Source organism: Lepidochelys kempii, chromosome 11, assembly GCF_965140265.1.
Source record: "Lepidochelys kempii isolate rLepKem1 chromosome 11, rLepKem1.hap2, whole genome shotgun sequence".
Classification (NCBI taxonomy): domain Eukaryota; kingdom Metazoa; phylum Chordata; order Testudines; family Cheloniidae; genus Lepidochelys; species Lepidochelys kempii.
Window position 1 is genome coordinate 30,724,763 of NC_133266.1, and position 27,521 is coordinate 30,752,283.

A 27,521-nucleotide genomic window follows, 5' to 3' on the forward strand; every position below is an offset into this window, starting at 1 on the left:
CTACAGTACATCTCTCTTGCACTCTCCCTTATGTAAGTGTATCATATGTAAGCATCACTGTTTTTTCTGTTGCTGTTGTCTCTGGAGATGGAGACAGGATTTAAACTACATGTGTCGTGTGGGCCATAGTCACCTTCTGTCTGGAACTGTCTGTTTTCTTATATATTCATAGAATCCTAGACTTTAAGGTCAGAAGGGACCATTATGATCATCTATTTTTAAGTTTTCTTACAAATTCAAACTATAATTTTCTTTTCTTGTCACAGATGTCCTCCCAACCCCCCAAAAGGCCATTAGTTATTCTCAGCTGCCACCTAATACCATTTTAACTTAAGTTTAGCATATATTAAAGCCAAGCACCACTAAACTTATTAAAATTCATATAGTCATGCTGTTTTTGTTTAATTGCATTTATACTATTTTACTCCGCTGCCTCAACGGGAAGTCTGTTCCATTTATCTGTTCGTTCCACTGTATTTATAATATACCATCTTCTTAAATTATTACAGGTATTGCCTCTTGACTTGAAACCTAATCCCCCTACAGCCTGGAGAGAACAAATAGTTCTGGTTTGTCCAGGGACCTCAAATAAATCACTAAACTTTATTTTGTAACCTTTAGCTAATTTAATTTCTTTGTTTTGGTGGTCTTCTCTTAAGACTAAATATCCCCAGTTTTGTTCATATGAAAACCCCCCTATTTCTGTTAACATTGGGTTCCATATATGCTTACTCTCCAACTTAACTGTTTTGTTCTCTGCATAAAGTAACCAAAACTCAGCACTACACTCCAGATGTGGTCCAATCGTTGAATCAAGAATGATTTTGGGCAAGTTCTATGGCCTATGTTGTATAGGAGATCAGATTAGATATTCACAGTTGTCCCATCTGGCCTTGAAACGTATGAATTGCTTTATAAAGACACTGCCAGATATTCTTAGATTTAGAGGCCCTTGTTGAAACAGGGAAATATCTTAATAGTCTTTTTTACTTCAGCTGCACAATGGATCAGGTATTTAAATATTATTTCTATTACTTCGACAAACCCAGACCCATTTCACGCCCTGCTGTACTATGCTACTGCTATTTAAACTTTACTTAATTTTTGCATTTTGTACCTAAATACATTATTTTATGCTTACATGTTAAATTTGATAAGCCACCTGTTTGCGCATTTGCTTAATCAAGATTTTCTTGTCAAACGTCAGCATTATTATTTATTTTGTTTGTATTATGATAGTAACCGCAGCTTGTTAAATACTGTCCACTCAGATAGAAAGACCCAGTTGCCGCTTTGAAGAGTGTAACGTTTAAGAAGGCAAGCAACATAAAAGGTGTTGGAATGGGATAAAATACATGCAGTATTTTAAACAATAAATACTAACTGTTTCCATCTGCCCCTCCACCTAGCCATCAGCCAAATGGGTTTTTTTGCAGGCATTTTGGTCTTGGGGGATCTGAAGTAAGAGAAGGTGGTGGTATGAATTGTTTTAAAAAGAATGTTCCGTGCACAGAGGGAAGCATGGAAGATGGCTGCAAGAGAAGCCGTCAAATGGGGCGGGTCAAGGCTGGCATAATTGAAAACGTGTATTGAAGGTGGGGCTGTGAGATAGAAGTGAATAAGCAGGTTGGAGATGGGTTATGAAAATTCTTGATGCTTGAACTTCATGTGGTGGAGAAGAGAATATAAGGATTCAAAGAAGATTCTGCATGTCTGAGTCTTTCCCACTCCCTCTGTTACTCTTCATTCTCTTCAATTCCTGTCCATCAGCTCAACAGTGATGATGGAGCAAATGAAGTCTTTCTACTATTATCTATACTGCACCAGCTTCATTCATCTTTAATCATTTTGTTCTGTCATTCTTCATTGTGTGTATCCAATGCATCCTCCATCTTCCTCTGTTTCTAATTCCTTGCACTCTGATGTGTATCACCACATATGGTATCCTTTCTGGGTCCATTCTTGACTTGTATCCAAATCACTCTGTCTTTCTTGAATCTGTTACTATATCTGCAAATGCAATGATCTAACTCATGAATTCAAATCTTTAAAGAGTATTGGTTCCAGTTTCCACAAAGGGTACATACCTTGTAACCCAAACTCTGTGCTAGTTACCTTATTTCTAACCTGTTCTTTACCCATCTTAACAATCTATTACCCAAACCACATGTACAAACTTAATTCATTAATCATCACCTGAAATGTCTTTGAAAGTTTTCTGAATATTCTGATACTGCATATTTAATCTCTAGATTCCCTTTCTCTAAATCAATAAGTTTTTTCATTTTAAAAATTAATCATTTGTCTGGATGTGATTTACCCTTCACAGATCCATATTGACTCACACCTATTAAACTGTACTTCTCCAAATGTATCCTTAAGCTATCTATAAATATCTCAATATAGATGCCAGATATGTAAGCTTGAAGGTATGTAATTTTCAGCTTTTTCTAGAGCCCTTCTTCCTTAAATATTGAAAACTGTTGTTTTCCAGTATTTCCAGTAATCTGTGTAGCCGTCCTCAAAATAATTAACACTTCAGCTTGTGGCTGTCTAATGTTATGTATCTCCTATGGAGGTAACTCATGTCTAATCAGTTCTTTGTCTAGATTAATCTTAATTAAATAGTTGCTAAACCCTGTTTTGTTTGTTTCCTTCCATCTGCATCCTCTGTGGAGGTCTTTTCATGATCAGGTACAGATTCAGAAGGGAAAAAACAATTTAGTTCCTCTGTTTTCTTCAGAGTCAAGTCTTTACTTTGCCATCCCAATGAAAGCTTCTCGCTCTTCCCTGGCTCTTGTTTTGGTTTCCATTATATTTAAAGAATCCTTGTGCCAATATAGCTATTTTTTCTGTTTTAGTAATTAGGTGTGGGATTTTCAAAAGAGCCTAAGGGAGTTAGGCACCAACTCCTATTCAAAGTTCTTTAAAAACAAAATCCTACCCTAAACTCCAGCCTCTCATTTGCATTCCAGTTGCACATGGGGTACATCTATACAGCCCATGGCAGTGAGTTTCCCAGCCCAGGTTGACAGATTTGGGCTAACAGGGCTCACACTAGTGTTCTAAAAATAGTTGTGTAAACAGTGCTTTGAAGTTGAGGCTTTGGCTGGAGCTCAGGCTCTGAAGCCGAGGGAAAGGGGTGGGCTTTCAGAACCTGAGCTCCAGCCTGATCCACCACTTTGAAGTGCTGTCTACACAGCTATTTTTAGAGCACTAGCTCAGGTTCATCAAGCTGGGCTGGGAGACTTGTTCCTACAGCTCCCAAAACGCTGTACCCATTGAGGCCCCAGTTGAGATAATCTTCCCACTCTGCTTGGCACTGTATAAACAGATAGTAAGAGATGGTCCTTGGTCTGAAGAGTTTACAGCATGAATTGACAAGATAGGCAAAGGGTGGGAGAAAGGAAGCTTTATGATCATTCTTATTTTACGTATAGGCACTTGAGACACAGTTAAGACCTATCCAAGTTCACACAGGAAATTTTGTGGCAGAACTGGGAATTGAACCCACATTTCCTGAGCCTTAGTCCCAACATGGCCTTAACTACAAGGCCATCCATTGTGCTTTGTTAGAGACGATTCCTTAATAAGCCCTTCCCTATCTTTATACTCACCTTTAACATATATTTTGTCTATTTATTTAGTGGTTTTGCCTCCCAAATACTTCCCCCCACCTTTGTTCTTTAGCCATTTCAAGGCTGGAACCTTCAAGACTAACCTCTTTTGTTTGATTTCTAGGAGTTTGTAATGCCTGCTTCCTTTCCTCCCCATTCTTCACAACTAATTGTAGGGCATATGCAGAAACAAAAAAGGATCTGTTCCCTCAGGACAAGAGCAGAACACCTACTAAATACAAACACCTTTTCTAAAAGTTAAGCATTGAATCTACCTCCGAGTTAAGCCTCATGTAACATTTCCAGTCCAAGGAAACCATTTGAGTTTTATTCTAGTAGCAGCTGTGAATAAATGCAACTTCCATGTGTTTTTAATGCATGCAGACATAATTCCTGTTCACTTTAGTGGTATTTTCCTGTACAGATTCAGAGGGCAAAGTGGCTTTTTATACTCAGTTTAAAAAAACAAAAAAGGTCATGAAACTCAACTGTTCCTTTGCTACAGTTTTCAGGTATATGATAAAAAAGTACACACTTTTGCCTTCATTTTAGGTTATTGTTGTATTCTCTATTGAGAAGGCTGTCCAGAAATTGTATAACCACTAGTCTAGCCAGATTTTTTTTCTTTTTTTAGGTATAGTCTTTGGGTACATTCCTGCAAACACTTGCACTGGAGTAATTTTACAGACAGGAGTATTCCCATTTCTGACTTCTTAGGATTAAAAGACCTGTTTTCATGTATATATATTATATGCACACGCACACACATATATATTTTTAAGAGTGGTGTTATCTGTATGTCAAACAAGATTGTGTTTCAGCTGAGAAGAGTAGCACTGATTGCTGCATGTATATGACATGGGTAAAGACACTTAATTTCACATTGACCAACTGACCCTGAACTCTCACATAAACATTCTTATTGAAACTTACTTTGACCAACACTCATTTTCAACTTTTTCAAACATTAATTTTTATTCACTATTTTGCCAGACCATTTCATTTTAGACAAGTCTGATTTAAAACGATGCACCTGAAAAGTGCATATTATACAAGGTCCATACTGATCATAATGTTACTAGTTAGCACTGTTACAGTTATCCAAGTTATTTTTTGTAAGCGTGGTAGCAAATGTCCAATCTTGGAAAGACATGCTATGTGATATTAGTTTTATTTATTATTCAAAGTTCTGGGAGCTGTGCAAGCAGTGGGACTGTTTGCTCTCTGCCTTGGCCTCTGATAAAGTCAATTATTGAGGCAGTTTCTCCTTGGGGAAACAGGCATTTGTGTTTGGGCTGAGATTCCTGAAAAACAGCCTACCTGCTGTTTGTGACCACCTCTGTTCCGGGACTGGTGTATGTATCTAAACAAAACAAGTTATATTTAGCATATTCCCAGAATCCACACAACTGATTTCTCCTCCCCTGGGAAGCTGATCTGTGAAGCTCAAATATCTGCTAATGATCAATGGAAGACAACGGTGTCATTTAAAAAAAAAAAAAAAAAGTCTTGTCCTACACCCCTTAAAAAAAATCTTGGTTGGTGTATATTTTCATCTGAGGTTGCACTCTGCCTCCCTGTGAGGATACTCCAGATTGTCCCTATGCAAACACATGCTACAAATTCTATGTAATTTGCCCTTCAAATAACCTTTCACATGTTCACATACTGGTGTTAGCATTCACACCGAGAAAGCTCATTAACTCTAGTAGGCCCAGTTTGGATGGACAAGTGGAGGTTCTGGTTGAAAATCTGGTCCTCTCTGTTGCAATTTACCAAAGATAGATACCTATTCAGAATGTTTGTGACTATAGCCAATAAATGTATTCCATCACTATGGAAGCCAGTACAAATTATCATCTACAGAAATATGATTACTAGAGTAAGAGAATGAAGAGAAATGGGACAACTTATTGATTGGCAGATGAACTAATGGAAGAAAGATGGGGTGAATGGGATGAACGAATTCAGTCACTGATATAGCTTTTATAATGCACCAATTTACTGTAACGCAACCTATACTGCCTCAACTTTGCTGAAATGGCATGTCTTTTACATCGCCACACTTTCTTGCAGTACTTGTATAAGAAAATAGGTTTCTATGAACCATTCTTTTCATCTTTAATACAAAAATCAAAAGAGGCATCATGACAATTAAGGGAAGAGAAAGCACAATTGTAGAAGACAGGTACACAAACAATAGGAGGTTGCATCACATTACAGGTTTAGCAAAAAGGTTTTGTTTCTGAATGCCCCATAACCAAGCTAGTCAGTAGTTGAAGAGCAAGATGGACAAACGCTTGATAGAGTTATGTGCACAGTTCTGGACATGTTTTATGTAGGGCCTGGATCTTAATTTGTATGTACGAGTAGCTGCATATAGCAAGGTCTCCCAGTAAGCACTAGAAGTATTTCAGCTTACAAATGCTCAGCCGATGGCAGGTGCTTCATGGGGAAAAAAGGGTCGTGTAAATGAAAGTCCAACTTTCCTTTCTCCTTTTTAATAAGAATGAATGAAAAGGGCAGGGTGCTTTTTCAGGATAGTCATATGCCTATTTTTAAAATGTTTACTTCTGACCAGTTACCATAGTTAGAAATCTTTAATTTGACTCTAGATTTTGATTGTCAAATACTAAAGGCCATCCAATTTTTTAAAAAATTGGATACGTGCAAATAGTAGGTGGATCAAAATTCCTTACACACAGAGCTATTTATTTTTACCTATTTTTCCTATTTGTGTACTGATACTAACATGAATTAATGAAAAATATTAATATGAAAAGTATATATAAACTTTTCTATGAATAGTGAAATTAGTCTCTGCACTAGAATTGAGGAAATATTTTATGTTTCTGGTGTTAACTATCCATTTTATGGAAGCTTTAAACAAAACCTTGGTCTTGACTTTCAATTAACAACTAGTAGTGACTGAATATGGGTTTAACGTGTGGGAAGTGTCTAGTACTTGCAACTCCTAGGGCCTGAACCAAAGCCTATTGAAATTGATGTGAGTCTTCCCATCGACTTCAATAGTCTTTGGATCAGGGCCTTTTGTGACTTTCATGGAAATAAAAGTAATCCAGCAGCCACCCTGGTCAACCTTGCTTTAGGGTCCATACAAGGTTTTTTTGTGGATTCTGTAGATCAAGACCATACATATTAAGAATCTGCTTGATGATACCGTATCAAGGTTGAGCATTTTGAAATATTGGCATTTCATCCCACCTCACCACACATACAATTTATAAGAGGTCACATACAAATTCAGGCAGAAAAGTTCTAATACATGAAAATGCATCCACTTAATATTGGCAATATCAGTCAATAACAATACATATTTGAATCATAGAGATATATGAAGAAGGGGGATAGAAGTAAGCCTGGACTTCAATTTTCATTTGATACAATAATGACCCTCTTTAATGTGAAAAATATTAAATTATATATATTCAACAAAATTATAATGTAACCATATACTTCATGTTGGAATCATCATAAATTATTACCAAGTATTCTTCCTTATTCAAACTACAGCTGAGTGTCTTAATATAAGTAATGCAGAACTAGCAAGGTATACTGCTAATATGTACCTTCTAGCTAATTATGTTCCATAACAAAACATTAGTGTAAGGTTTTCATTAAAAATAAATTGAAATTCAGTGAAAGTGGTTTCACTGTCACCTGGTTTTTGAATCGGGAAAGGGGTGGGAATAAGTGCTCATATTTCAAAATGCTCAACAGTGAAAAGGTGTTGTCAGGCAGTTTCTTTGAGTTCAGGGTCTTGAAATACAGAGCCCACCAAAATATAACAAACAAACATTATATAGACACTAAAAGAAGATAGTGCCAAAAACTTGCATTTAGCTGCCTGGCTGAAGGTGCTTACTGGGAGATTGTGTAATTGGCTACTATGATAACTTCCTTAGAAGTTTTGGTCTCCAAGCACAGACAAGACTTCTAATGTTACTTTCCTTTTGTCTTACATTTTATCTCCTTTCTTCTTTCTCCTTTTCACTAATAAAATCAGTTATGTTATACTTGCAAGGAAAATATTTCTATGAATCATAGGCTCCTTAATGTAAATAAATTAAATCTTTATAGTAAATGTAAGGAAACAGTGTGCACTTTTTTGCACTTTTAAAATATCCTACAAGTTCACCCACCTCCTGATAAAATTATAAGTAACAAAGAAGTTATAAAAACACACAAAGCAATAACTTTGTATTAAATCTGGCTCCCTGCAGACATACTGGAGCTGATTTGTATTTGTTATAATTGGAAGTTTCATTTCATGGTTCTTCCCCAACCCTTTCTATTTCACCTTACCTTATTTGCATAATATTTATCCATTCTTTGCTTAAAAAAGCTTACCTAAGGTGTTCAGTTCGTACCACATCTCTCACATCGCTGTTCTTAAAATTCACAATTTTTTAAATAAAAAAATCTTATGGCCAAGATTTTCACCAGCACTCATGCTTTTGAGGGCTTAGGTTGAGAGATGCATGGAGCCTGCTTTTTTTTTTTTTTTTTTTTTTTTTAAGAGAATGATTCACCACCACTCTTTGAAAATCAAGTTCCTTGAACATGACTAGTTGGGGATTGAAATAAAGGCACAAAAAATCAAATCACTGGTCACTTATGAAAATCTTGTCCTAAGAACATAACATAAACTTCATTTCCAGGTTTGTTTGACTAAAAACAGTGTCAGGTAATCCATTTTAGTGATGAAAGATTTTGTGAATAAACTAGATATTTTATTTGAAGTCAGAACTTGAAAATGAATAACCTCTCTTTATTCCAGCCCTGATAACATGGGGCTACTCGACCCAGCCACTAGTGACGGACGAGTGATTTTCTTCCTGCCATGGGAAAAGATGACTATTGCCGGCACCACAGACACTCCAACTGAAGTCACACACCACCCAATACCTACAGAGGAAGATATTAACTTTATTTTGACTGAAGTGCGCAACTATCTGAGTTGTGATGTTGAAGGTAAATTTAATGACCTTTCTTTTTCATGGGAGGGATGCTGTTGTGTCTGCAATGTTTGAAAGTGAAACTATACTGTCACTAAAGTTTTGTATGATTTGATTTACCATGCTTTTGGTATTTTGGGACTTTATGTGACATAAAGGTCATCCTTACCAACATTTCAGGGTAATACTATTACTGCTTTGTCAGATGTACCCTGCATACCCTGGCTATTCAAAATAAAATCAGTTGATATATACAAAAAGAAAAGGAATACTTGTGGCATCTTAGAGAATAACAAATAAATTGGTTAGTCTCTAAGGTGCCACAAGTACTCCTTTTCTTTTTGCGAATACAGACTAACACGGCTGCTACTCTGAAACCAGTTGATATATAGACGTCCACTCTGAGTGCACCCTTTTGGCCCAAGTGGCGTTAACTCTTTTGGCCTCACAACCACCCAGCTGCTCCTCTTGGCCTGCGGGGGAGGTATGTGATACTGTTGATTTTCAAGAGAGGGAAGGGGTGGAAGATGTGGATCACTTGAGGGTACATCCAGTGTCAAAGCGTGAGTTTATTGACCAGTCTCAACCAACTTTTTGTCTAGAAACAGTTTTTGACTCTTCCAAAGTCATCATTCTGGTTTGTATTTTTTTAACCACTTTGTCCTTAATATTTGCCTTAAAAAAAATCGGTACATATCCAATACTGTCAGTTTTCAGTTCAGGAGAGGGAAGGATTAAGGGCTAAAAGGGAATTTTTAAAAATAGAATGATGATGATCGCTGGTAGGTTCATTTGATATAGGGCACTCAGATGGAAATGACCTGTTTGCATTCAGATTCATGGTTTAGAGTTGAAAGGCTTCATATCTTATATCACCAAGCCCTTTAGCCATCCTGTCCCCTTCACCGTTGTTTTTAAAATGATTTTGTGAAAACGTTTGCGTTAGCAGAGATATTAAAGTAAATCTGAAAAGCACTCTGCCTGCTGGGAATGTAACAGTGTCTTGTAGTTAGATTTAGGAAGCCTTCTATCCAGAGGCTGAAAACTCTAGCTTACTTGTTTATTCTTCCCTGAAATGGGTAAATTGATAGTTCTGTTTTTGTATCAAGTTAAGAAAAACGATCTATCCAAAAAATGTACCATCAAGTCTCTTGAGCAGAAGTTAATCAGAATGATGTGGCGTGCCAGGCAGGTGGTTGGTTGAACTAAGCTATGGCTCGGAGTATTGAATAGGACAGAATTTTTGCAAGGTATTTCACAAAAGTAGTTTTCTGGAGTGTTTAAAGCTTTTGAAGGAAACCCACCTAGGTGCATGCTGTTTTTCACGAATGCAATTAGCAGTGTTTATAGATTGCCTGTTATTGAATTAACAACTGTGCTGGCCGTATCAACTCACTGCAGACCTGTTTTTTTGCTGCCAGAGACAGTGCCAGGGTTATCAACTTACACAGGCTTGGATGTGTTCCAACTATTTAATTATAGTGTCACACATGCTGCTTTTTCTAGTTTCTTTAGTTTATAAATGTAATATGGTATCTTATTTCTGTGATTAGCACTTCATTTTGGCGGTTAAACATGCTGGCAGAGCAACATTGATTCTGAAATCTATTCAGTGCTCTTTTGGGATATTTTTATAGTCTGTTATCGATTTTCAGTTATCAGTCATATAAAAACAGAATCTAAAAACATACCCCAAAATGCTTCAGCATAAAGCAAATCAGTCAATTTTTTCCTTTGTAAATTTAATAGTCAACACAATTAAGTTTTTTATAAAAGCCTCTACTGCTCTCATGTTTTATTTAAAAAGTGAAATGATTATAGAATCTACTTGTGGTTTTGAAAATAAATAATTTAATGGTATAAACAGATGTGATCTGTGCTAAACCTGTGTTGAAAAGAGATTAAATTTGTTATAACTTGGCATTTTAAAATCATTTGGTCTCTTATATATTATAAAAAATAACATGGAACATCTTTTAATTACAGTAATTAAAAAAGATCCAAGGTCCACATCACAAAAAATATGACTTTGCGGACGGATGGAAAAATTCAGGCTGCCTGTTCACATTCCTTATACGTCATCAATGCACTATGCAGATGTACTTCTCTAACTGTATCTCACCTCCTGCAGGTATTCATAACGCTCCCATCCCCATGGTTTGTAAGAGGAGTGGACTTTGTACCCTGCAGTAATTGGCCTCAATGAGTATGTCTACACTGCAATTAAAAGCCTGTGGCTGGCCCTGTCAGCTGACTCGGGCTAAAGGGCTGTTTAATTATGATGTAGACCTGGGGCTCGGGCTGGATCCCAAGCTCTGGGACCCTCCCCTTCATGGGGTTCCAGAGCCTGGGCTCCAGCCCAAGCCCAAACATCTATATTGCAGTTAAACAGCCCTGTAGCCAGAGTCCTGTGAGCCAGAGTCAGCTGACACAGGTCAGCCTCAGGGGGGTTAATTGCGGTATAGACATACCCAATAAGTCACATGGCTGAAGCAAAGTAGTAGATATTTTTTAGAAGCTAGGGTATGCTGTATTTAGTTATACCTCCGAGGGGTTTTTATTTTTACTATTTGATGCCTTCAGGTTTTATATCTACTATTGAAAAGTTAAAATTGGTTTTACAGGTATACTTATAACTGACAAGGAGCCAAGAAATAGCATAGATAAACATCTAGCCAGTTGGCCATGTATTTGATAGGATGGGAAAAATCAAGATAACTTTGTCTCTAATGGTGCTAAGAATGGGAAGTTTGAAATCCTCTTACTATATCTCTTGTCCTGAGAAGGACAGTTGAATATGGACCACATGGACTCTTGTTGATTATGAAATGTGTAAGATGGGGCCCTTTTAAAGCCACTGTATAGTAATCTGAGAACCCCAGCAGTATTGGAGGTTAGTGCGGAGCACAAGTTGTTGGAGTACTGGAGCTCTGCTAATAAAAATGCATTCAACCCATATCTTTGTGCGCGCCTAGGTATACTTCCACAAGATTTATTTGTCAAGTTAAGAGCTTGGGATAGTAACCCAATCATTTTAGAAGAATTTTCGAAAAGTGTATTGGAAACAAAATGTCAGGCATGCAGACACAAGGAAATGATACTTAGCATGTTTAAATGCGTGAAGAGAAATTGCCCATCTGAAGTCAGAGGCATGAGTGCATTGCACAGATTTAACTTACTGGTTGGTTTTCAAGCCTTTTGATTTTTCCAGTTTGTACAATGGACCTCTCTAGTTCTGGGTGCCTTTTTTCAGGTTAGAGGCTAGAGGGCTAAAATGTTTGACACTGATAATGCTGTTCTTTGATTCTCTAACCCTGCCCATTCTACTGCTCTGGAAAATCTCTCCTGTATTTTAAATTACTTTCTAAGGCTGTAACTACATTTCAAACTGGAGATGTAATTTCCAGTTCAAGGACACTGTGATAGGGTGTACTGGGCCCTTTGATCCCCTTACTGGTGGCCTTGCGGTCCAATTGTACCACCCCAAAAAAGGAGCAATAAAGGTGCATCCTTCAGCCCACCTAGAGAGGTTGTAGGGAAGCAGTCAGGGTGCAGTAGGTCCAGTTAAAAAGTAGCTGCAGATTAGTTCCGGCAGGGACCAGAGGAATAAGGAAGGGTGATCCTTGCTGGTGGCTGGAGCTTAAGGGAGAACCAGCAAACTGGTTCTGGTGACATTTGCATTCCATAAGGAAGAAGCGATAACTTCAGCCCTGTGATAAGGGTGAAGAGGAAGGGGTTACACAGGAAGAGGCCCAGGGAATATCAGCAGCAGCAGCAACTATTCCAGGAAGCAGCATGTGACTGGTACTTATAGGGTCCCTAGGTTGGGACCCAGAATAGTGGGTGGGCCCGGATACCCCCACTGGCAGGGTGGCCTGAGCCCCAAGAAAGGGATAAGGCTTGTTTAGAGGACCAAGTGAAGGGCAGGTATTGGAGTCTCCAGGAAGAAAGCCCTGGGGGCATTGCTCTATACAGGGCAGACACAGACTTAAAGCTAGCCCACAAGGGCTGAGAACTGACTCCAAAGACAGGGCTGCAGATACCAATCAGGGCACTGTGATAGGTCCTGTTGTACCTTTGTTACCCCAGAAGGGGTTCCTTCATGTGATGAGCCACTGAAAACCTGCCCGGCAACAGCCAACAGGGGGCACCAGAAAAGGGCAGAGTTCTGGTTCGCACTTTGCCAACAGGAGGTTCTCATGAGAGGTGAGTGTCCCCCGTCACAATGGCATATGGGATGTAGCCATTGGTGGTACGAGGGTGTAACAATCCTGAATACATATTTAGGGTTTTAGACAGGATGGTACTTTGGGCAGCTAGCCTCTCCCCCCAGTTTGCACTGCTGTGGCTACACGCTATTTTTAGCCCATTACCTCAGGTATGTTTAGAATGGGTGTGTGTCCTCAAGCTGCAATTTACACTAGCAACTCTAGTGTAGACTTACCCGAAGCCAACACATAGAGTAAGGTTTTTAAGCTCCCTGTTTCATGTTAAACCTCTACTTTTGGGCAACATCCTAAGACCATTTGGGTGATTTACCCTGGTGCGCCAACCATTCCTAAAGTCTTGAGAGCAGCCCTGGTGGTTGTTTGAATAATTTGCTAAGTGTTAATTTGTGACTTTGATGGAGTGAAGCTTGGATACATCAGTTGGTGGTGGTAGTTAATTTTTATAGCTTCATAAGTGTGCATAAAGATGAAAAAGAAATGTCCTGTCCCAAGGAATTTAGTCTTGACTTCAGTGAGAGTAGCAACAGGCCCTATCATATCAAGGGATTAAAATAAAGAAAAGGGGTAAGGAGAAACAGCATAATGGAAAGACTGGGGTTATGATAAGTTCCTTTTTCAAAATGTGTAATTTTAACACGTTAGCCTGAGGGACAAAAGTCAGTCAAGAGGGGCAGGAATGATGGTCGCCACTGAAAGGCTAACTGGGAAAAAAAATGAAGCTTTTACTGCTGGAACCTTTGTTTGTTTTTGGTTTGTTTGTTTGTTTGTTTTTTGAGCAGTGGAGAAGTGGTAGTGCTGATTGTTCTCAGAGCAGTAACTGGGCACTGTATATGGTTTAAGCTGTTTGTTTTTATATTATGGTCACACGATGTATAAATTCACTCAACTTCTGTCACTGCTGGATCCAGCCTTCCTGACACCTTAGACAGAGATGAAGAAAGTGAGCTTTCATTTACCTTGTTTTATCTTTCATCTTCCATGTAACAAGGCTTAAAAAAAAAAAAATAAAGCTACACAGTAGTAGTGGTGTTAATTCATTGAGGGCTCAGAAAGGCCCACTGTGCTCCTTTATAATAGCCATTACATTCTCCTAATTAAACAGTTTCCTCAAGACAAGAGAACTGCAGAATAGCAATTGCATCATTTTAAATAGTGTTGATGCCAATTACAATGTTGATTGAGACGAACTGTGCTTTTCTGGTTTAAAAAAAATATGAAAAGTCAGTGTTGTAATGGCTCTCTGACTCTTTGAGATAGTCCAGAGGAAAGTCTGTACCTTGAGGCATAGAACACAAATAGAGGACTTAAGTGTGAGAAACTAGTGATTTCAAGGAAAACAACGTCTTTTCCTTTTTAAAAATAAAATTACTATCATCCTGACCGCTCACCCTAGCAAAAAAACCACCTGACCAATTTTCTCTACCCTCAGCAAACCATCACCAGCTCTACTCAACTGGTGAGAGATTTCCAGGATGTGGAATTCCCCTCCTTCATCTCTACATACATCACAAAAGTATTTTGTGGAAAGGTTCAGCCCCTGGTTACCCACATGCTGGACACTCAGTGGGGGAAGCTCTTTGTTTCTCCCTGAACCTTCACATCAGGACAAGTATTTTGGTGGGGGCAGGATGAGACTTCAGGGTCTTCAACCCCCCGCACCCCTTTTCAAATAACAGGTATAGGCTTGGCAAGGAAGGATTTCACCCACACTTTCCCTTTGACTTTCTGTTGAGGTCTTGGTGACCTCAAGATGCTAAGGTGCTAGGTAACCTTTGTGTAGAGAGCTGAAAGCATCATTAGCCTAACTGGCCCAAAAGTAAAGGTTCTGAGGTATCCCTAAATATTGCATAGTGGAACACTGTGTTAACAGCTGAGCCATTAGGAGGATCATCCAAATAATTTTCTGATTCTTGTTACCAGTTGTAACTCAGATGTTAATGATCAGATGGTTTTGGTTCACTAGTATGTGGACTGTTGCATGTACAAATTGCTGCTGACCCGCTTTCTATTACCTAACTAAATAATAGGTCAGTGTGAAACATACCATGCAGCCACATATGTTGTGGCAGTTAGAAATAGTTGTAAAAAGAAATGAGCATGGTGTTTGTAGAACAAAATAAAAAAAGTGTGCTGGAATTGTAAAATCCACAGGCTGTCACAAGTATCCTAATTTCCATCATATTTGAGGTTGTCTGAGCACATGACTGGGAACCAGGAATCTTGGAATTGTAACCCGGTTCTGATATTGAATCCCTCTCTTGTCCTTGAGACAGTCATGTCAGCTTCTCTGTTCCATTTCCCCATCTTCAAAATGGAAATAATAATACTTCTCTCCCAAGGGGGTTGTGAGTATTAGATAGGATTTCAATAACATTTTACAGACGCTATTTTAAGTCATAGGATGTGAGTAAACTGAGGATACATATACCTCTGTCCTTGCCTATCTGGCATGTGAATTTGAGGGGAGAAATGTAAACATTATTTGTGCCAGAGTAATTTTAAGAAAATGAAATCTTTGCTTTTAACCAGAAAATAATAAAACTGATTAAGTCTGAAGGCTTTTTTCTAATTCTGTTTGGCCATTATTTGCTTCTAAACAGTGAGAAGAGGAGATGTCTTGGCAGCATGGAGCGGCATTCGTCCTCTTGTCACAGATCCCAGCTCTAAAGACACCCAGTCAATATCTCGGAATCATGTTGTTGCTGTTAGTGACAGTGGCCTTGTTACTATAGCAGGTACTGGAAATCCATTTCAGATCTCTCATATGGCTTTGTCAGGATTCCCCAGTGTATTTAAGTCAAAGGTAGTGAATGTTTGTACAGCAGATTTGAAGGAACAAGCGATATTATTTAGTTATTAGCGAATAAGTGATTTACTAGTTGAAGTCCAGTAAAGACGAAACTGGACTAAGTGTGAAGTTTGGCCGATGCAACACACTTCCACTAGTTTACCAAAACAGATTGTTTGCAGGTGGGAAATGGACAACCTATCGCTCCATGGCACAAGATACCATTGATGCAGCCATCGAGGCTCACAACCTCAAGGCAGGTCCATGTAAGACGGTAGGACTTTTCCTGCAGGGGGCTAAGGACTGGAGTCCTACTCTTTACATTAGGCTGGTCCAAGATTACGGACTGGAAAGTGAGGTGAGTCGACTATATTTCTACTCAGTGTTTGTATTAGTTATCAATAACATTTAAAAAAAAAAAAAAAAAAAAGCAGCCGCACAGCCTGTATTAAGGGCTCTTAAATTGGCATAAGACTACACTGTTTGGTCGGGGCAGAAATAATTGTATAAGAAAGAAATCCAGTAATAAATTTTCCTTTGCTAGTGGAGTACTAAAAGCCACGTGCGTTCTTTATTTCAGCGTCTGCATAAGCACAAAGCTATGCCCTCTGTTTTTAAACATGTATGACAACCTAGGTCTTGGGCACCTCAAGCCCAACAAAATCTATTCTTCAAAGGTGATCACAGTAGCAGAAAGGAGCTGAAGCATCATTAGTCACCGCTACATTGATACATGCATAGTAGTGTTAGTGCTGGTCTAAGCATTCACAACGCCAGTTGTTTCCTCCCACACAATCAAAATCTAATACCATCCTCAGCCTATTTATTACAGGCTATGGGAGAACTGACAAGACTAGTTTATATCTATTCAGCTGTGCCTCAGAAGGTGCTGGGACATAGTGTTCGCTAAATGTGCTCTTAATTCTATAGGTGGCTCAGCACCTTGCGTCTACATATGGTGACAAGGCTTTTGAGGTGGCCAAAATAGCCCAAGTTACTGGAAAGAGGTGGCCTATTGTTGGAAAACGCCTTGTATCTGAATTTCCTTATATTGAAGCTGAGGTATGTGAAAATGGCTACGTTTCTCATCTCTGTAATTTGTGATGATTATTAGTCACCCACCCTGTGAAGTAGGAGAGGGGGGTGGAGACTGTATCTGGCATGTAAACAGAAATTTATTTGAGTAAATCATGGAATAATTTTTTTTCTGAACTTTTATTAAATGCATTTAAACACATGAGCCCAGATGCTTTTTTATATTGCAGCAAAAAAAGTGGGGCTTGCTTCATATAAATCCATTTTCTTAATCACTTAAGCAAATTATGGCCTTGTGTGCACATATGCATAAGGCTCCATATCCGCTCCCTCCAGTGCTCTTGTTCACCTTACCGCCCCATTTACCAGAGCTTCATGCTATTTTTTTCCCTCATTCCCACATAGGTCCAGTCCCCTTTCCCATGTCCAAACACTGCAGAACCTTACATTTATCTTTTTATCCAATTCTAATATTCTAGGTTATGTATGGGGTAAAAGAGTATGCATGCACTGCAGTGGATATGATTTCACGTCGCACTCGGCTGGCCTTCTTGAACGTGCAAGCCGCTGATGAAGCCTTACCAAGAATTATTGATATAATGGGGAAGGAACTTCATTGGAGTGAACAGAAGAAAAAGGTACAAAAGACACTTTAGAACTGGAACTTTTTTTAAGCTCTCTTGTAGAGCCCTGTGCTGGATTATTTTTTTAATCCTGCTCCCGCATTGTTTCTTGCATTTTTATCCTGCTCCCTCCCACAAATCCCGCAAGAGAGAAATTTCCCCATGCTACTAAAAAAAATCAAATAATAAAAAAAAAACCCCACCCCCACAGTCGGTTAGTGTGTAAACATTCAGACACAATTTTTACCACTAAAACAATAAAACAAATCTTGCTTAAGCCATATAAAAATATACTTTAACCCCTGTTATAATGGACATCAAATCTGTCTATCCTTCGCTTAAATTTCAGAATTAAAACCTTTATTTTAAAAAAAGAAAAACTTGCTTTACGTTGCTGAAAATTCTATTTATGACAAACTGATGAGAGATTGCGTGTTTTCTCACAAATTACCAGAGTCTGTTTTTTGCCCACCCAATCCTGCCTGCAACAAAGTACGTTTAATCCACTCCCGTTATTATGGCATTGGGTCCTGCGGGGCATGCAGAATCCCAATCGTGCTGCAGGGCTCTACTCTTGTTTTCCTTAATCAGTTTCAGTCTTAAACGAGTTTAGACATGCATTTGTTAATAGAACATTGCAAATGCCCTTTTCTTTTGGCATATGCCATTTTAAAAAAAAGCTATCAAACCAGTTCCAGTTGCTCTGAAAAGATCAGAATCTATGGTGCTGAGCTGCGTAATTTAAAAGTGAAAGTAAAATTGGAGGTTTCATCCTGTTCCTTAGTGGACATTTTGTTCAACATTAAATTTGTCAGAAAAGTTCGAGAGAGACAAAATTTGACTTGTAGGAGTGTTTCAAGACAGGACTGCTGTTCGTTGGTAGAGCTGTGGAAGGGAAGCTTGCATGGCATTTGCCCATTGTTTTTTCTTTGTATCCCTCTTATCTTCCTTCTCTTCTCTTATAAGGCTTCCTTTGTGAACTGATGACGAAGTTGGTCTTGATACCACTGTTGGCCTCACTAACAGTCCCAAAGTCATCTGTTTCTCTCCTTTCCCTCATCTCGGAGAAGCCATTGAAATCTAGTGATATGGGACCTGGTCCACATAGGGCCCAGGTGGTGAGCATCCTTCACTTTCATTGCAAGATATGTGACCAGCACCTTGCAGGATCTCACATTTACAATGCCGTAAAATGCTCCTGCAGCATGAGGAGTAGTGTCAGGAGAAAAGTGCAGTCATGTGGGCTGGCTCATTCACTTAGAGACAGTCCTGTGTCCAAGCAGGATGACCAGGTTTGAGCTTGACCTCTTGAAGAGGGCAGGACTGCATGCAAGTTGTGGTTTTCTCAGCTCCTAAAGGAACATGAAGCCTCCTATTGCTCATTCACGATACCTTTTAGCCAGTTAGAAGTTGTATTAAAGTTCAGAAAGAAGCTCATTTTATTCCTGCATTCTGCACCAAAAAATAAAAATTCTGCGCCAAAAAATTAAAAATTCTTCACACAATATTTTAAAATTCTGCAAGTTTTACTTGTCCATAAATAAATGCAGAGGCTCCAGCATGGCAGTGCACAAAGGTGGGAGATCACCCCACAGCCTCTCCACCCCCATCCTGGGGACACAGACTCAGTGGTAAGGCTGCACCCAACCATGACATGGCACAAGGCCTGGGCCTGCCACAGAAACACCCCGAAGCACCAGGTGTGGGGCAGGCAGGCTTAACCAGACAGGATCCAGGTGTGGGGTGAGAGGATTTTGTGGGACAATCTGGGTGCAGGTAGCTCAGTGTGGGGGGATCCGGATGCACAGAGGCTCATTGGAGGGCTCCAGGTGCAGGGGTAATGGGACTCTGCTGGAGCTTCCAGGTGAAAGTGGTTGGGGCTCAGCAGGAGGGTCTGGATGAGGGGGGTTTCAGCAGGGGTGTCTGTGTGCTTGGGGAGTGGACTTGGTGGGTGAGGGTCTGGGTGCAGCTAATTGGGGGTCAGTGCTGTGGGTGTCTGGATGTGGGGGCTCAGGGTGGTGCAGGGGTGTGGGGCTTGTCAGAATGGGAGTTTGAGTGCAGGAAGCTCAGTGGGGGGTGGTCTGGGTGCAGGGGTTAGGGTCCGGAGGCAGAGGGCTCCAGATGCAGGGGTTGAGATTCAGTGAGGTGGGGTTTGAGTATGGAAGACTAGGGGGTTTTGGGTGTATGGGGTGAGGCTTGGCGGGGGTGTCTGGGTATGGGAGGTCTGGATGCATGGGGGTTGGGTGGATGGGGGAGCAGCTCCTTGTACAGTGACCCCTTTCCTTCCCCCTCCCCCCTGCAGTTGAGGAGCGATGAGGGCAGAAAGCAGGATATGACGCTGAGCTTCCTGAAGCTGGAAGAGGTTTATGGGAGTGCATTTGACAGCCCCAGCCACTCCTTGCAGAGAAAGAGGAAGGCCCGTCCTCTCCTGCCTCCAGTCCAGCTGAGATTAGCAGCTGATCCTGGCTCATGGTAGGAGCCACTGGCTGGGATGTTCCCAGCTCTGTGGTGATTTAACTCTCCGACTGCTGCTCTGGGTGCCTTAAATGATGTACCCGAGCAGCTAGGGAGTGGTTCACAACTGCTCTTGCAGCTTCCCTGTCGGAGAGTAATTTTTCTGCGGGGAAGCAAAGAAATCTGCAAGGGACATGAATTCTGTGCACGCACAATGATGCAGAATTCCCCGAGGAGTATCATTTGAATCCTCTCAGCTGGAGGACTTGTGATGACTCTAAGCCTTTCCAGAGGGATTCATAAAAAGAGGGATGCAGTTATATCACAGATGTGTGCTAAAATGCTTGGTAAATATCCTGAAGGAAGAAGGGAAGGGTTGTTGTAATATAGCTACAGTAAACTAACTGGAAGGGGTTTGGTTAAAAATAGAGAAACAAAAGAAATTAAATTCGAAAGAAAATCATTTTGGTAAATTAGTACATGTTAGGATTCATATAATTCTATCCAAAACATTAGGTTAAGAGTGCTAAGGTTGCAAACCAGTCAGAAAACGTCAGCACTGAGATTGCATGGCAACCTTTCTCTAACCCCTTGCGCATACGCATTATGATACAGTCTTTAGTTGCATGATCACACAGTTGCATGATCATCATGCACACATTTCTCCAACAATACAAATAACATACTGTTTCTGTAAGTGTAGACTGATGGTCTCTCTCCAGCCCAGGAAGGAGTGACACCATGCCCAGTTTCTGGAGCAGCCCCTTTTTCTCAGGGCTTCATTTATTGGTCGTACCAACAGTCTTAAAAAAAAACAACAAATAAACAGTTCAACATAAATCCAATGGCCAAACCAGGTCCCTTTCCCTTACCTCAGGACTTCATTGCGGGAGTCCCCCAGCTCTGGTAGCTCTTTCCCAGTCCTACCAGCCAGCTGTCTGGGAGTCCCACTGCTGCAGGAGCCAACCTGCTGCTTACAGCACTCCTCCCTCAGTTCTTTCAGCCCTTATCGGAATCCAGTGCTTATCAGGCAATCACCTGATCCCTTGCAAATTGCCAGGTACTTATCTATTTTTTAACATGGTTCTGCCTTAGTACAGGGCTCACTGGCCCCAGGACACCTGGCTTTTAAAGGGGCATATCACCCTGTTACAGTAGCTACACATGTAGCATCTTTAAATGTGATTTTTTTTTTCATTCCTTTCTGTGCTCTATTTTCATTATGGTCCAGTATATCTTTTTGCTGTTTGGGGGTGAGATAGTTCAGTATATTATCAACACAGCATTCCTTAAGTATTCCAGGGGAGGAGGCCATTAACTTCAAAGCTAACTTAGGTCCTGATCCTCTAAAGACTTGTGTACATGCTTTACATGAAGCATGTGAGTAGTCCTGATAAGCCCAGTAGTTCTCCTCATATGCTTAAAGACCTGAAAAAGAGTTCTGCTCAAACGCTTGCCTTTTTCACCCACAGAAGTTAGTCCAATAAAAGATACTGCCTCACCCACCTTGTCTCTCTAATATCCTGGGACCAACAGAGGTACAACAGCACTGTAAACAACAGTGGAAGATATTTAATTAATCACGTGTGTAAATCTTTGCCACATGTGTGCCCTGGCTATAAACTTAGGATACACACACACATGCCCGGGAAATTTGTACTATTGGTATGTGCCATTTATATATAATCTATAGTATATTAAGTACAGTTTACTGTGAACTCTTTGTATTGGTGACTTTTATGGTATACATTGACAATAATACTAAAGATGCTACATAATTCTAATTAAGGTTGTAGAAAATAAGTGTACGCTAAGCTAATATACTGTATTATATATTTGAGAAATAGTATGTGATCATTTGATTAAAGGCTGTAAATTCTCATTTGACTACAATATTGAAGGGAGCTGGAAGGGTCAGAGCCAATCTCTCTCAGGTAAATATGCATTTTATGGCCTTCCACACACGATGTTAAATACCCAAAACCCCACCCACAACTCTTAAATAAGTGAAGAATAAGATACCAATTCTTAATGAAAGGTGATTTCGTAGACTTGATCTGGAAGTGCTGTTTCTGGTGACATCACTGTGAGTTGCATGTGTGGACTGAGGGCATGATATGTCCCTAAAAATCTTTGCATTCCATGTCTTCAGTATAATTATCAATTGACAATCAACACTTGTACGTCAAAGCCAGTGATCTAGATGAAGCATGAAATGGTTCCATATCTTAATGACCTTGTTCACGCTAAGCACTTTTTTGGCCATCAAATGCTGATATTCCTCTAAAGACCAGCAATTATAAGTTTGTGAAAGGAGCCAATGAAATATTACGGTATAGAAGAAATTCAGCATGTAAATATTCAGTATTGTTCTAGAACTGAGACTTTGTTTCTTTCATATTTTAGGAAGAACTTGAATCTGCTAAAAAGTTTCTGTATTATGAAATGGGCTACAAGGCAAAAGTAGGGCAATTAACAGACAGCTCTGAAATCACTCTTATACCTTCAGATATTGACAGGTAAATGAAGTACAAATGGACCTCCCGGATAGTCCCTGGGAAGATATTTCTGTCAATCTTTTGTGTATTCCTTTTCCATTAATAATCCTATTTTGCAGATATAAAAAGAGATTCCACATGTTTGATAAAGAAAAGAAAGGCTTTATTACCATACTGGATGTTCAAAGTGTGTTAGAGGTAAAATTTCTCTTTTGATTTTTTGAATTCTTATCTCAGTTGTGTAGTATGGTATAAATCATGTTTAACTGATCCAGTTGATTTGCCTGTTGTGTTGTTCTTTTATTTAGAGTATCAGCATTCAAATTGATGAAAATACACTTCATGAGATTTTAAATGAAGTGGATTTGAACAAAAACGGGCAGGTTGAACTCGATGAGTTTTTGCAGGTGAGTGGTTTTCTATTTTAGTTGTAATGAAAGGAACACAAGAACCCTCATCTCCTTTTGCTCTGTATATTGGAAATTAATTATCAAAGCTAGATGTAGAGTTTGTACATAAAATTTTACAGACTTGCCATTCATTTTTTATTCATTATTAATCGTATATGAATTTACGTTGTCTAAAGGTGGACAATGCTTGAATCAACATTAAGAAATACCAACAATTTCTACACCACTGTTTGTATTGATCACAATGTTTCCTATACTCTGAGCCTATCCTTGTAAGGGCAAATGCTGCAGCATGTGCTTATAAGGAGGTTGTTTTTTTTAGTGATGACCATTATGCCTGGACAAAGCATTGGAGAGAGAGACTGAGGGGTTGTTTTCACTGCTTTATTAGCTTGAAGTATAACTCAGTTTTCTTGCTAACCCGGTTGCCATCCCGCACACAAATCTCTAGTTTGAGCTGGGTGGTGCTTTAAGATCCAGCCAACTAGCCTACCAGTGGGTATGGTTGGCTGACAACAGCACTAGTAATACAGTGGGGATGCAGCAGCTCACATCACAGCAACTCATCAGCCGCTAATCAAATTCTTCTGTGTAGCTCAAGTGTTGCGTATTGTGATCCCTCTCTCTAGAGATTAGCTCTGAGTGAGAGTGACTACAAAGCAGAACACTAGGCTAGCTTGAGTGTAGTAACTTGAGAGTACTAACCCAAGCTAACTGTTGCAGTGAAGAATTTCCTGAGGCTGAAATCCAGGCCCCATTGAAATCTGTAGGAATTTTGAATATTGCCTTCAGCGGGGCCAGGATTTCACCCAAAGCCTGTCCTGCGTTGACAAGGGGATATACTAGTTGAGCTAGTAGGTATTATCCATCCATGACTGCTAGGAGTTTTCTTTTTAAACATGGAGTTTGTCTTCCTTCCTTCTGTTGTGTTTTCCCCAGCTGTCGGGAGGCTAAAATAGTGGGCTGTCTTCTGTACCTTTTTTTTTTTTTAAATTAAAGTAACCCAACTAAAAGATTTGCTGAGGGGAAAGAACAAAAGACTTTATGCTCCCCTTGACTTCTGTGAGAGAGGATCGTAAATCAGCAGATCTGAACTGGGGGCAACACAGAAATGACTAACGGTTGCTTGATGCAAACTCAAATCCTGTACAAGCATCTCCATGTAAAACCCTACCTTCAGGGATAGGGTTAGGAGCCCATCACTCTCTGTAAGTCTCCTAGCAAACTTGAGGGGCAAAACAGAGCAATACACTGCTGATCAATTCTGCAGTAGTCATTTATGTGGATTTTTTGTCCGTGCTGTGGAGATTCCATCAGGGAACAGCTGTAGTTGGGTGGTACATGCTGTCAGGAGTCCTAAGAAGCTGTTTGAGGCCACGGTGCCTAGGCAATGCAAATGGGCGAAATACCCCTTATCCCCCATCCTCCCCCAAAGAATTCCCAAGCAACTCTGAAACTAAAGTAGTTTTTCCTATGCAGAAAAAACCCTCCTTAGGTCCAGACAGTCTATTCTGTAGTTTGTCGAGGTATCCTTTCAGTAGTAGAGGGCTGAATCATGCCTGTTGCTTCCTTCAAATTAGGCATGAGCCACCCACACATTTGAGGGCACAACTTGGCCAGCCGCTGCACGTTAAAACAATAGCTTTTGTTCATGCTTAATAGGACTATTGATTAAAAGCTTCACTGAAAAAGTATCGGGGGCAAGAAGCTGCAGGTTCAAAGTGTGGTGTATGCCATTCACATTGTCCTGCTTAATTTCTGAATGATCTAAAGAGAGAAGTGCATGAAAGGAGAACATGAACGTCAGTTTTCTATGCATCTTTCTGCAAATGCTTTCCAAAAAAAAAAAAAAAGAGAAGGCAATAAAGATACCACTAAATTGTTTGCCTCCAACCATTTGACTCCCCTCACATGAGCAGTTTTTGTTTCCAGCCAGCCAGGTCTGTTTTTGTAGAGCGTTACTGGTCAGGTATTTCAAATGACTGCCAGGTCTTTCCTGAATCAGGGCAATGATGAATGCCGAACATGTGATAAATTAATGCTGGGGATTTTGGTCAATGTCAGCCGTTTCTTCACTGTGTCAAGTTAAACAAACAAGATCAAGGCAAAGGAAATGGTAATTGTCTCTCTGGAGATGAGCTGTAGATAAGAGCATTCTTGAATCTAAATGCAGAAAATTTTCACAACTTATGTCCAGCATTCTAAAAAGGGAGGATTTATTTGCCTAAAACATAGTCACCAAAAAAACATTTAAAATAAAATGGAAAAAATAGTCCAGTGATGACATCCTAATACATTTTCTTTAAAAAAAAAAAAAATCACACATCTTTTCAGGCAATTGAGAGAGAGCCCACCTTTTTATATAAAGTTTCAACTGGGGAAGAAATTTGATTTTGCACTTTATAAACAGAACTCTCTCCATTTCTGAGTATGTTATGCTGTAACTTGGTTAGTTGGGGTGCACTATAATTAAGAAACAGAAAACTGGCAATTAATCATGCAGTGTCTATTGTGCTCAATACTCTTTAGAGGTTGTCTGTTTTGTGGTTTTAATACTTCCAAAATGTGAATGACAGCACTTTTTGCATATTTTTAAAAACTAATTATTGGTGGCTTCTAGTTTGTCCTCTGTGTTTCAAAAATGCACCGTAAGCCACATTTTGAAACAGATTCCTTAAAAAAAGAAATGAAAATAAATGTTTGAAATCTGGTGACTGAGGTCATAGGCCTCAAAGCTTCAATAATCAGACCTTTGTACATTTGGGCTGAATGTCTTCTATGTATGTGGACAGCATGTAGCATATTGTGCACTACTATAAATTAAGTTTTAAAATAACAAGTAAAAAAGGTAACAAGTAATAAAACAAACCTTTGATTTTTGCCACCAAGGTAATGAAATGTGTGGAACTTACTTAAATGGTGGTAAATCTTTTTTAATGGATCTATTAGGATTCATGCTCCTTTTGTGTTTGCTTTCTGAAAACTTTCATTGGATTACTTTCATAAAACTTTCATTGGCAGAATGTTTGTGGAAACTTATGTTTGCAAATACTTATGGAAATTTGTACAGTATTTGAATGTGTGTCAAGGCGCTTGCTCACCTATCCAAGTGGGGAACAGAGCACTGCCATGTGATTTTTCTGACCAGTTGCAAACAGTCAACAATGGATGCTTTCAGAAACTGTTTGTAGCCTCTCTAATGAGTCAAAAAGAGTTAGGAGTTTTTAAATAAAGAATAGTCATGAAGAAATCATGATGCTCACAGATATATCAAAAACAGAAGCAGAAGCTAAATTCATTAGATACGTTGTTACAAAGTGTTTGTTTGCTCAGCTCTAGTCTAGTCTTTAAGAGAAAAGTCAGATATCACTCAAATCAATACTGGAGGAAGGAAGATAAAAAAGGATGTTTTCCTGATTCTTGTAGAGTAAGACCTGAATAGAAGAACATATCAGCATCTGGGTAGCTAATGCAGTTGTGATCACTAGTCTGTTACATCACAGACCAGTTTCTTGACTGTGTCGACTGGCGTATTTCCACTGGCGAGAGTGGAACTATGACAATTTACACCAGCTGAGAATCTGGCAGATCTTTAACATTACTGTGTAGATATTTGGATATTTTTTGGACAGCAAGTACTGTTCAAGGGCCCAATGCTGCCTTCACTTACGTGGACCAGAGGCTGTGAAACTGTAGGTGGAGGCCACAGAAGACAGGGGAAAGAGCAATTAAACAGGAGGAGGAGGGACTGGATGAATTGATCCTCTGTGGCATGCTCCCTTTGGGGCCAGACAGATTTTTCTAGCAGAAATTCTCTTGGAGGTTAATTATCCTCCAGGTCACCAGGTTTGTGTGGGCCCAAGTCTACCTGCGATAGTTTTGTAAAAAGGGAAGAAATCTGAAGTGAGGTGACTATTTAGCTCCTGTTGAGAGGAAGAAATATTTTGTAAGTGCCAATTGCTTTTTGTATTAGGAAGTCTCTGACCAGCTGACTACATGTATTTTCAAGTCCAATGCGGATCTTATCCATAGATTTTTAAAAACAAAAATCTAAAGTCTAACACTAGAGTATGTTCATTAAGGTAATGCTGAGACTCCAGTTTCAAGGACTTAAATGCAAACTAGTTTTAAAAGTCTAAAGCAGTGTTTCCCAAACTTGGGACGCCGGTTGTTCAGGGAAAGCCCCTGGCGGGCCAGGCCAGGCTGCTGCTTCCCGCAGCCCCCTTTGGCCTGCAGCGGTGAACTGCGGCCAGTGGGAACCGCGATCGGCCGAACCTGCGGACGCGGCAGTTAATCAAACCGCCCCGGCCTGCCAGGGGCTTTCCCTGAACAAGCGGTGTCCCAAGTTTGGGAAACACTGGTCTAAAGAAATTTGGATTTAGAAGAATCGTGGAAGTCAAGTACACTATCACTAGAATAAGAGTGCTAAATGAGAAAGATACCTTGCAGGGGCAGTGGTAGATCAGGAACCATGTTCTCTTTTCTACCTTTGTGACTCTTTTCAGATTTAAAAAGAATTCACACGCATGAATTATCTTGCAAGCTTGATTGTAATGAATGGCTTTAGAAAGCCATGGGGTGGGGGGGGTCTGCTGCACTGTTATTACAAATATATCACATCAGTAACTTGTACATGTCCTGCAGCCCATACACAGGCAAAACTACCATGGGCCACACTGGAAAATGTACATTTAAAGGGCGGCACAATCCAGCCCTAGAAAGCAATACCAACCATTTTGTTTAAAACCTATAATAATAATAGCATTATTTATTGTGTTTTAATCTTGCTACTGGTTTGGACAACATACTTCATTAACTCTGGCATTGTTTACACTGGAGATTTGTCTCAATTTCAGCCGTTGGTAGCAACCCATCAGGGGAAGTTGCA

The 27,521-nt window shown here is 39.7% G+C and overlaps 1 protein-coding gene across 5 annotated transcripts in view; it reads left to right on the forward strand.

Moving 5' to 3' along the window:
• GPD2 (glycerol-3-phosphate dehydrogenase 2) overlaps positions 1-27,521 on the forward strand; it is a 122,117-nt gene that overhangs the window by 91,206 nt on the left and 3,390 nt on the right. For 4 of the 5 annotated variants that reach the window (XM_073305516.1, XM_073305520.1, XM_073305519.1 and 1 more), the window contains exons 9-16: positions 8,419-8,612; positions 15,426-15,560; positions 15,796-15,971; positions 16,544-16,675; positions 17,128-17,286; positions 22,132-22,244; positions 22,343-22,421; positions 22,532-22,630. In XM_073305516.1, the coding sequence (XP_073161617.1) occupies positions 8,419-8,612; positions 15,426-15,560; positions 15,796-15,971; positions 16,544-16,675; positions 17,128-17,286; positions 22,132-22,244; positions 22,343-22,421; positions 22,532-22,630 (1,087 nt within the window). Of the gene's footprint in view, positions 1-8,418; positions 8,613-15,425; positions 15,561-15,795; positions 15,972-16,543; positions 16,676-17,127; positions 17,287-21,197; positions 21,391-22,131; positions 22,245-22,342; positions 22,422-22,531; positions 22,631-27,521 lie in introns of those variants that run through there. The other variant, XR_012154259.1, reaches the window with a different exon arrangement.